Source organism: Mizuhopecten yessoensis, unplaced genomic scaffold (genome assembly GCF_002113885.1).
Source record: "Mizuhopecten yessoensis strain PY_sf001 unplaced genomic scaffold, ASM211388v2 scaffold716297, whole genome shotgun sequence".
Lineage (NCBI taxonomy): Eukaryota > Metazoa > Mollusca > Bivalvia > Pectinida > Pectinidae > Mizuhopecten > Mizuhopecten yessoensis.
The window spans coordinates 431548-443666 of record NW_018480046.1 but is presented as its reverse complement, the minus strand read 5'-3'; the positions used below and the strand labels follow the sequence as shown (position 1 = coordinate 443666).

Below are 12119 nucleotides of genomic sequence, written 5' to 3'. Positions count from 1 at the left end.
ATTGTACTCTAGTGTATCTCCACTGAACAACAATACATAGTTCATTGTACTCTAGTGTATCTCCACTGAACAACAATACATAGTTCATTGTACTCTAGTGTATTATATGTTTTGAATCTATCCAAACAGTAATGGACTACAAACTACGACATTTGTTTGTGTGACATAATCTTAAAATTAATTGGACATGTACATAACCTTCAATAAATTTCCTCTGATTCCTATAATTATGCAATATTACACTAGAAAGCACAGCATCTAAGAAAATGTTTAGATAGTGATTACACACCATAGGCCTTCATTATGCTTCGTTGTGATATATCTAGTTAATATGTAAATGAACACAGCTGGGCAAAATGTATCTTAATTAATTTGTATAACGTACAGTACTTACAACTCTTAATGTACTATCATATTATGGCCTAAAGTGTCTTACATGTCTTCATTTTACTTTAACTTACTAGGAATTATTTCATATAATCATATATAAGGTTATTAACAACTGCATTTGATATTAAACCATATACAATTTTACTTTCCTTGGACAGTTAGAACTTATCTTAATATCATTAATGACATGACCATTACAAAGCATCATACAACATCAACCTAGACAACAGACCAACTCACCCAGATGTTGGTGTACTCAAAACTTGTATTCATGTTCTAGTTAATGAACAATTCTAGCATGGATACACACCAGTATTTCCATCACAACTAATTCTAATTTCATATCTTCTCTAGTTGGAAGCCCTATATCCAGTAAACAATATCTGATTCTCAATTCAACCCTTATATATTTTATTTGACCAAAAGAAGAATCTCTGTCCCATTGGAAATCACAACTGAATGGAATTTTTGCCCAAAGGAACAATATCTGGTGTCCCGTGTATCTTAACTACAGTGACGCATACAATTGATATACTACAAGTGTTACCTAGTTCATTATAATCTTATTTTATTTCAAACTGCCTAGATGTTTATTTCAGAGCATGGGTATCATATCTAACATGCCTAAATAAATCAGGAAATATTTAAATAAGAAATGCTATTTTCAGCATTAAAACATCATCATCTCTAACTCAAGACAACTAAAACACGCCCAGAACTCCCACTTATACAAAACTTGAAGTATGTATATAATTGATCTGACAGTAATTTTATTTCCTCTAAATGAAGCCAATTTGTACTGCTTCCAATAGTAACGCTTAGTCCTGTATCTCACAAATCTATAAATCAGAAGTGTTTGCTCAGCTATTTCTATGTTTCCCTTACTTTGGTTTCCTTTTTATCTGATGGTCCTCAAGAATTTATAAACCAATGTTTGATTTTGATATGCCAGTGTAGTGGTGTCATTATTTGACATCAATGGTTATAGTTAACCTTTCTGTTTATACGTGTCCGTTTGCGGCGGAAGTCAACCTTCTACATTGTACATTGAGGCGACGTTTTAAGCGTGCATCCGAAAGTTAGAATGAAAGTTAGTGTTGGGATAAGAGTTGCATGATGTGTTGTAAACCTGTCATAAACTCGTTAGATGAAAGATAACAAAGGCAATCTTAAAATCTTCTAACTTGTGTTTAATCCTTGTTTAAATAATGTGAGGCAATTAATTATGTCTAAAGCAAGAAAGATTAATTAAAGTAATTACAATAGCCTGAACACATCTAGATCAGCATTATAATGTAGCTCCCCTCTCATATTCACGATGAATAACTGTATACTGGGAATTTTTCAGCCAATCAAACTTTCGCCACTTCGCTCATGAAATCAGTTTTCGCCCAGTGTTTATTTGCCATTCACTAAGTATATTTGTTGTTTACCCTTATTAGCTGTAATAATAAATTCGCCCTGATCACATAGGGCAAAAAGGTGAACATTTTACAGCAGTGAAAATTTCCCAGTACACAGTAACTTATATCACATGCTTTCATTTAATATTCCCAATTTCATCAAGCTAAACACAACGTCAAAAATGACTTAAACATAACAACTTAACATTTTGAAATATAATTGTTTTTAAAAGTTTTTGTGCAAGCACAATGAACACATATGCATTATAAAAATACAGATAATCATAATAATTATTGTGTCAACAAAGGGCAAACATCTATACACATACTTTCTTAAAAAAATCATCTATTTTATTCAATAAATTTCCTCATTATTTTTCTCATGTGACTGGTTAATAATAACAGTGCCAGGTTATATGTAAGTATTTATAAACTTATCAAATTTAAACACATTGTTCCCGTTAACTCATAAATATGGTAAACTCATAAATATGGTTAACTCATAAATATGGTTAACATGTTCTTTTATCTCTGTTGCAGATTATATGTTTTTAATTCACGGGGATTTTTTATTTGACGAGAGAGTGTCAATTTGATATTCGTGTGGCGGAAGGCACCCTTTCGGATTATGGCCTAAATTTTATTCTCGAACCAAAAAAATCTTTTTTTTACAAATATGAAGCTCACATAGCCCACTTCATCACGCTTATACCAATTTTAGTACAGTTTTATTTTTATATATTTTTTACATATCATTATACAGGGGTTAGCCATTTAACAAAAATATCACCTATGGCCACATGTTATTTCTTTGATACATCATGAGTGTGATATTGTGAAAATATCACTATTCAAATGAAGCAACGGTAGAATAAGTGGTTGTTATGGTAAATGTTTGGTACACACACATAAGAATTTACATAAATATACAATTAATAATATTTTTATAGGCAGTAATACCAGAAAACAACAGAAAACGTCGGAATTGCATTGAGTATCCCATTCAAAATGGCGCACAGCCTTGTTCCCGCCCTTTTTTAATGCATTACATTTTTTCATGTTTTATGCTTTAAAAATGTAATCAATAGAAAATTTAATGGTGTCTTCAGTAAAAACAAATATATTTCACGAGTGTGGCTAATATTTTGATATTTTTTACTCGTGCTGCGCACTCGTGTAAAATATCAAAATATTAGCCACACTCGTNGGCAGGGATCCATGTGTGTGTGTGTGTGTGAGGGGGGTGGGGTGGGGTGGGGTTACAGGACAATGAAATACCATTATTTAGCATTTCTACAGTACTGAACTACAATTGATATGGGTGGGCTTATTAACAGGCATGGGGTTATTCCTGGATATATACAGTAAATTTGGCAAATGTTTTTGGCTGACAATTAATGTTACTTGAAGTGTATAACAAAACAGGGGGGTTGTATAAATAATATGCTTTAACAATGTTTTAAAGACAAGTATATTAAAGCTGATAATGGAATTCGTGGTATATCACACAGGAGATTAGGTAACACAAAGCAGGGCTATTGTGTATAAACCATGTATCTTTAAAGCAAGCTTTGATCAGAAAAACAAGGAAATTCAAAACTGTACATTGCACTTGTAAAATTCAACAATAATATCGATCAAAATATCAAAATAAAGTTGAAAACAAAAAACAAACAACAGTTGTCAAATAAAAATGTGACAGTACAGTTTCCATGTATATTAGATTATTTGTCCACATCTGTGACATTGTCCACATCTGTGACATTGTCCATGTGACATTGTCCATGTGACATTGTCCATGTGACATTGTCCACATCTGTGACATTGTCCACATCTGTAACATTGTCCGCATCTGTGACATTGTCCATGTGACATTGTCCACATCTGTGACATTGTCCACATCTGTGACATTGTCCACATCTGTGACATTGTCCACATCTGTGACATTGTCCATGTGACATTGTCCACATCTGTGACAGTGTCCACATCTGTGACATTGTCCACATCTGTGACATCTGTGACATTGTCCACATAAACATCCTTAATTTTACAAACATTCACCACTAGAGTAGTACTATCTTCACTTTTTACCAAAAAACAACTATTTTGGAAATTTTCAAAATGTGACAAAATCAATATATTATTTAATCAATGGCCATTGGTATTGAAACCATAGAATATGTCACTCACATGCTATTTGATTTTTCATTTGATTTAGAAGTGTGTCTACTCACAATTTCAAAATTAATATACATTTCACACACACACACTTACCGGTATGTTCCTGTAAATAAGCTAATCCTTGGTCCCTTTAGCAGGTTCATATACTCTGCTAGTGCTATGTCACAAAAGTTTTGAAAAAAATTCCTCATGAATTCTAGTTTCTGATGCTTAAACTCGACATTAACAGGCTCACACTAACAAGTATTCTAAAATCGCAATTTATCACACTTTGTTTTCTCAATTTTTGAAATTGTGGGTGACACAACGCATTGATTATCACATTTCCTACAACATTTTACACTGCCAGAAAATTGATAAGTTGTTCTAGAAACAAGAAGGAAATATTGATTATAATTACATTTGTTGATATTTCCTTGTTTAGGATTTACTTTAACTCATTCACCCCTGAAGACACATTTGAACTCTTCCAATTCAAAGGTTGGAATAGTTTATTATGAAATTTCAGGGGGTGAATGAGTAAAAGATAATTTTCTTTAGATTTATTAGTGATTTTCTGAAGAGACTTCCTGAGATGAAGAATGGTACAAAAACTGATCGCATATTTTCTTTATAATCTCTAAACAAAAACCAAATCAGACAAATCAAATGCAAGTCAGATGGCTCTAGTTTGATACAAACACAACATCAGACTAATTTGACATGGACCTGGTACACAATACCAGAAAATGTTTTATACATATATTAATTGTACTTTGGCTTAAGTTTATAATCACAAACAAATGCGTTCTGGTGCATACTTTTGGCTATACAATGCACAAGCAAAGCTAAACCTATCCACACAATCTTCATTTGTTCCTATTACTAGTTCTCATTCTCCTGAGATATTAGGATGCCATCATGGGATTGTATAAACCTCTTACAGCAAAATCTGTCTAGTCTGACCAAAGTTTTATGACATTCTGTCTAACTTACTTAAATTCATTGTATAGTGTTCAGCAGGGTGTCAGATTAGAGCGGTTTTACTGTACCAACATGTGTTGTCTTTTTAATATGGAGCAGACAGAAATAGCCTTCAACAAGCCAGTTTGATTTCTGTGTAATGCTTTTGATGATAAAGGCAAGCCAGTACAAAATGCAACATTTTTTGACAATTTTCAAGGTTAATGTAACATTGAATATAATTACCAAAGTAAGCATTTAGGCTTCTACATTTACACCTTTGATTCCCTATTATCAAATTCTACAAAAGACTCCTCAGATCTGACAGGACTGTATTGGATGGATCCCTTGTTTGGGAGTTCAATGGGAGATTGCTCCGTGGAAGATGCTATGTAAGCCTGGACACTCTCCTCCAAAGTCCTCACGTCCTGAGGAAGCTGTGACTGACTTCCCGAGGAGGCTCCTCTAGGACTCACCTCATTTACCATGTCCACAGAGCCACTGGGAAATGTAGAAACAGAGTCCGGTCCTACAGGATGCATAGAAATGGCGGTAAAACCGATGGAATCCTCGTTGGGTACAGAATTCGGAAGGGACAGAGAAGAGGTTGAGGAAAACATTCGACTGAGCTTTTCTACACTTGATGATAATGATCCTACAGCACTCATTTTTTTGTCTTTTTGTGGTTTCTTTTTTAAAAGAGGTTCTGTATCCTTTTTAGGACTGTCCCTTGTTGGAAAGTCAGCATCGCTTAGTCCAAACTTGACGGATGAGGTAAGTGGGGAAGTGTCTTCCTCCCCAGACTCCTCCAGATCCTCCTCTGTGAAGTGCATCATTGCCTTATGCAAGAGACCAGTTTCAAACTCCATCTGCCTAGCTAGGCTGTCATTGCGTGGCATGGCTTTATCGCTGTCGGGGTCTTTTCCATCCACAGAAGAAGCGTATCGCTGACTCTGACCACTGTACACAGAGTCCTGCTTCACCAAGGACGGACGATATGACCCAACATTAGAATGTTCATGAAATCCTGAAAATGACACATCATCACTGATCTGAACAGACTTTTTTCTTTCGACAGCACTAGATTGGGACTTCCGTCTCACACAATCTGCATTGACTAGTATTGATTTTTTTTTTCTGTCTTCGTAAATGGATTGACCGGACATTTTCCCAATGTCTGTTTCTATGATATCAGTTTCTTCACCACCATTTGCCTTGTGTAGATCATTATCTGGACTAACGTCTCTACTGGAAGACAAAGCGTCCAATTGTTCTTCTTCTAGCGTCAACAATTCTTCCTCTCTATTTCTCATTGAAATAATTGCAGATTTGAAAAGTTGCCAATCCCCAAATTTCATAGTAATGACCTTCCCAAGCTCTCCAAGGTCACATGTTGACAAGACAAGTCCACATACATTGTTGTCATGGATACAGGCCTGATATTGTTCCAACATGGAATGGTTTATTCCTTTGACCTTAGACACAAAATCACAGATTTCCTCCACACTAAGCATGCTTAGCTTTTTCTCCTCAAAGCCCTGAAAGTCAGACAAAAATGAACTGTAAAATGTTATGAACACTGCAGTTTTTAGGTTCTTAATCATGTATAGTATAAGCCTTTAACTGAAAACATTGCTGATAATTTATATCATTAATAAGCCTATTTAACCCAGAAGTTCTCCAATTTCATATCAGTACGAAAAAAACCCAAGTTGTCATGAGAAAACTCTTTGCCACCGATTTTACCAATTAAAACAGTAGCAAAAATAAAGAATATTCACGCCATTTTAAATCATATAAAGAAAAATATCTGAAGACTTGCCTCAACTTTGACTTGTGATGCTGGATCAACACTGTAAGCACTCTGCGAGTTAAAACTATATGGAATGGGATAAGCTTGGGAGTAGGGCATTCCCATGTAGGCCTGAGGATGGTACGTGCCCGGGTAGGGTGGGTAGGGTAGAGGAGCCATAGGCAGGCTTCTATCCATAGAGTAGGACGAGAATCCCGCTCCCTGGTTTCGTGTTGCCTGTCTGCGCTGTAGAAGTTGTGAGTCCTGTCCACGGAGTGGGGCTGCCAACTGCCCAACCATTGGTCCCATCATAGGGCCAGCCATGGGGCCAGGTTTAGGGCTGGCCACAGGGAATGGGTTCCCTTGTCCATACAGATCTGTATTCTTCTGCATCTCTGAAAACGAGATAGTTAGGAAATGATTACCTTCATGTTATTGCAAAGATTTTTACCCCTATACACATTTCTGTATCGCTGTATCTTTTAGGATAAGAATTTAAAAGGCAGCATATACAGACAAGACAAATCTTTGAAGTATATGCACCTATTCCCCAAGATGCGTAAATGTGAAAATGTCTGTACAATTAAAAAATTTAAATCAAGATTATTACATAATTTTGTATCTGTATCATAATTATGAATGTTTTCAAAAACAAGTTTTCCCCTAAAATTGCCAAAAAACATCTGATAATTTCTTCAAGGGCGTACACTTTAATTATTTTTTTTACCAAAAAGCACTGAAAACCTCATTTGCATGAATAGATCACCTCTTATAAGTTTACGAAGATAAGGGTCCAGGTTGATGGCACATGGAAGGAACTTTTTCAGGTCACCAACGTTGAGGATTGGACTACTCCTGGACCCTGTCCTAAGGAAGGTTTCCAATTTACGAACATTGCGGTCAATCTCCAATAGAGGCTCAATATCTCGAGACGACGGCATACTGTCTACAACCCTGCAAAATACAGATACAGATATTGTCTTCCACTCAAGAAAATATCAACAGGTACACTATTCCTACAAGGAGAGTTTACTCGTTCCTCAGAAAAGCAACAGTGGCCTTCAGCTAATAGGCCTGCAACATGATATTGACATTTATTTTAATGATATGACCAATCTTAAAGATCATATTCCGACAACTGCATCAAATTGAATTTTCATTTTATACTACATATCCCATGGTCTTCAATAGGACTGCAATCAGGAAATTCTAGATGTGTGTGGTTCAATTTTGGTTTATTTCAAATTTAATTCACTAATTATACCCTATGTGAAAAACTTGATACATATACCATATATACCATAATAAATCTGATACATATACCATATATACCATAATAAATCTGATACATATACCATATATACCATAATAAATCTGATACATATACCATATATACCATAATAAATCTGATACATATACCATATATACCATAATAAATCTGATACATATACCATATATACCATAATAAATCTGATACATATACCATATATACCATAATAAATCTGATACATATACCATAATAAATCTGAAGTCGATAGAATTGTAGAGTCAATGAATATTCTATTATTCATGCTTCATATCTCAAATCCACAATTAGTGTGGACACTGTTCCCGATATAAATGTCTGGATTCATGAATTTTCAGTTTTTGACCATCTTAACTTCCTTTTTTTGCCATGTATTAGAGTCCAGTATGAAATTTACTGAATATCATTTCAAGTCCGGCATGTTAAGACATTTTGCGTTCATTGATAACCATGCACTATTCAATAATGACAATGCCTGTGCATGTTCCTTTCTGTCCATTAAACCATGTTTGTGCAATGCTGTTCAGGAGGCCTTGCATTGTTACCTGTCGTAAAGTGAGGCCAGTGTTACTGACGAGTCCAGCATTTCATTTTCCTCAAAGTACAGTATGATCCAGGATACCCTGTATGGCCACTGTTCAATCAGATTGATCCAGGCAGCCAGACGATGCCAATTAAAGTCTATATTGTAGGCGCGCAGCAGTCGGCCTACGAACACAGGTACATTCATCCAACTTTATCATTCAAATCACCCAGTTAAGCATTTACTTCTTATTCCTATCTAACAATATCAAAATGTACATTGAATTTCATTTGGTATCTTGAATACTTTATATATGAGGATTTTTTTTATATATTAATTTCAAGATAAAATTATTTTATCTATTTCCATTAAGGATACCAAAAGGGTTGTAGATAACAAGTAACAAATGTCTTAATATATAGTTGACAACTATGACATGGTCAATATAAAAACAATCTTTCAAAAAGTTGAAAATAACTTAAATTTGCAATATTATTCTTGTAAATATCTACAGTAAGGCCTTGTTAATCCAGCCACCACTAATTGAGGTCCGCTATCAAGCCAGAGTTTAAAGAGACAGATTGGGACTTTCTCAACGCAAAATCGTGCAGAGTAATTTAGCTGCCTCACAATACAGTTACTCGTAGAACAATCATCAGTGCATGTACTACAAACAATTATGAGGAGGGTTACAAACCCCAGCCTAGCCGGTTTTATTTATCAAACTTATTATTATTAATCCATTTTGGTTGGGATGATTCTGCTGTAAAGGTAAGATGTAAGGATATAATAAGATGTGATTAAGACCTGTGACTGCCACAATGTTCATGAGGCGCCTCATGCTGCGAGGGTTGATGTCGCTGAAGTAGTCATTCTTGGTCAGCGATTGGCTTATGTCCAGATTAGAGGCATGACTACTGGTATCCCTGCGCTGAGATGATCGTCTTTTACCATCTAAACTGGAGTAGGACGACCACACGGAATCTTGATGCTGGAATGTCTGTAATGTTATGTTGTATCATCAACGTCATATATCTCCTCATTTCATGCCAACATTTTGAACTTTAGAACAGCTTTGTTATTGTTATCGAAAATACATTGTACACAACATTGCAATATCTTTCTCATAGAAGATAATTTAACGTTCATTTCCTCACACAACCACAATTTTCTCATAAAGTGTTCAAAGAAGGATCACTTTTACCCGATCTTATTCCTGGGATAGAAACTTTTCATTAATATTTCATCAGAGAGAGGCCAAATGGTTAGTCTTCAATGCAGATGATTTTGATTTATTCCCTTTTAAATTTAAGAGTCCTATTTTTAGAGAGATCTAGTTATGGCTAGTTACAATAGTGGTGCCTTGATTAGGATTTCAAGCCAAAAATCTTGAAAAAGGGTAAGCTATGGCTACTACAGAGGATGTGTATTTCTAAGCAACATTGAAGATTCAGCAATTAATACATATAATTTTATTCCTAGAGGAGCAACTTCTTCTTTACACTTATAAATCAAACAACTTAATTATCAGCTTATTTTCAGAAGAACATATCACAATAAACTTGTATCTAAAATCATTTTCCTGTAGCCTTTTCCAAAGACAGCTTTACCCTTACCTTATTTCTAGTAGGTGATTCATCCCCGGGGGTGGGGCTTTCTGCCATGTCCTGTTTCTGTATTTTGATGCCCTGACTCTGCAGGTAGAAGGGAAGGTGTACAGAGTTCCTGAGGTAGTCAAACCCATTAACATTAGAATCATGGATGTCGAGCTTCAGGTTGGACTCGATACCCTTTATGATGATGTTAGGATCCACAGCCAGAATGGTAATGAAGGGTGAATCTACGTCTGAGAACAGGGCCTTTATGATGTCTAGCACCTGGCAAAATACAACAGTTCAAATTTCTTTCTTGTTGCTTTGTAAATTTTTTCTTGTAACATCTTGAATTCATTTCTCAAATTTGGCATAAATTACAACTTAAGTAATAGTTAAAGCAATTAAACTTTTTTTTTCTTGATACAACATATATATAGGATCTTACACAATTTTTCATTTCATATGAGATTTATGAAACAAGTCTAAGAATTTTCAATTTAGTGAGCCTCTGGCTAAATCAAGATTTGTGGCATTTATTCGTGTAAAACGGCAATTTTCATGCAACCTTGATATGTAAAAAAACGCCATTTCGACTACAGTGCGTAAGTCTGTGACGTCATTTACTTGTCCTCGGCATGATGTCACAATTGAAACAATTGAAACTTACAACCAATCACAGGGCTGATAGGTCATCTTACAAGGGTTAATACGAAAACAAATATGACATGGGTATATTCACTGGATAACACAGTACATTATGTGATAAAAGTAGATACATTGTATAAGTATTTCTTGTGTGTTATCTGTACAATAGTCTTGTTATTCAGTGATATTTCCAACATCAACAAAGTCAGTCTACTACATGTTTCTAAGGCTACATTCGCGTATCCCGATTGAAACGGTACGTGTGGTGCAGAAATTTTCCACGATAAATGAACACACTTTAATTGGACAGTTCTTTAAGCAGTGCTAAAAATGCACAGTTTCAGAGAATAAAAAAACTATGAATCAAGAATAATATGCCCTTCTTTCATCCATCCACTAAATTACATAACATATCTTAACAAGAGTACTGCGGGGCAGAACAATATACGCCCGTCGAATGTCATATAGTGTTATATACTTTCTTACATTGAAATAAGATCTGCATCATTCTAAGAATGCTATAAAAAATGTAGGAGAAAATCTCTGGACAAAAAATCAAATACTGAAACAAACAAAGGGCAATAACTTTTGCAGAAATTGTAGAATCAGAATTCGTTTAATGGAGACACAACTTCATATCATGGTTATAATGTATACCAAGTTTCAAAGAGATCGGTCGAAAAATGTAGGAGGAGATTGCCGGACAAAAATCAAATACAGAAATAAACAAAGGGCAATAACTTTTGCAAAAATTGTCGAATCAAAATTCGTTTAATGGAGACACAACTTCATATCATGGTTATAATGTATACCAAGATTCAGAGATCGGTGGAAAATTTAGGAGGAGATTGCCGGACAAACAAAAGTTTACGCGGGCCGGCCGGATGGATGGACAACCCCATACCATAATACTCCTGTCAAATTTGATGGGTGTATAAAAACTACATGTGACTTGACATTGTTTAAGAAAGAAATAACGGAAATTGGCAATAGTCAGCATTTTAGTTTCCGTCAGGTACATCTTGACCCCTCAATCTACATGTACCAAAATTTCCTGAGGTCAGCCTCGGTCCAGATCTGTACCTGTCGTTTTCTTTACAGGTTCAACTGGTTCAACCGTTTCAACTGGATAAGCGAATGTACCCTTATTTTCATCTCGATCAAACTTTCATAAATACTTGTGCTATAATTGTATTTTTATCAAAAATATATTTTGCAGAAGTAGAAATGTTTGCCTCTGGAAATTCTTGTGTTGTGACTCTTCAAAGTGATGGTGGTGAAGGAAATTTCGCTGTAACCAGTATCATATCTGTAACTTCACATGATTAACTGTGGACTGAAG

At 35.1% G+C, this 12119-nt stretch overlaps 1 protein-coding gene across 4 annotated transcripts in view; it reads right to left on the bottom strand.

Annotated features, from left to right (window-relative positions):
- Positions 1-4425: 4425 nt before the first annotated feature.
- LOC110442761 (kinase D-interacting substrate of 220 kDa-like) overlaps positions 4426-12119 on the bottom strand; it is a 39979-nt gene continuing 32285 nt past the window's right edge. For all 4 annotated transcript variants that reach the window (XM_021486516.1, XM_021486518.1, XM_021486519.1 and 1 more), the window contains exons 19-24: positions 10154-10414; positions 9345-9537; positions 8560-8722; positions 7475-7662; positions 6739-7103; positions 4426-6454 (exon numbers count right to left, since the gene is read on the bottom strand). In XM_021486516.1, the coding sequence (XP_021342191.1) occupies positions 5189-6454; positions 6739-7103; positions 7475-7662; positions 8560-8722; positions 9345-9537; positions 10154-10414 (2436 nt within the window). In that variant the 3' untranslated portion in view covers positions 4426-5188. The remainder of the gene's footprint in view (positions 6455-6738; positions 7104-7474; positions 7663-8559; positions 8723-9344; positions 9538-10153; positions 10415-12119) is intronic.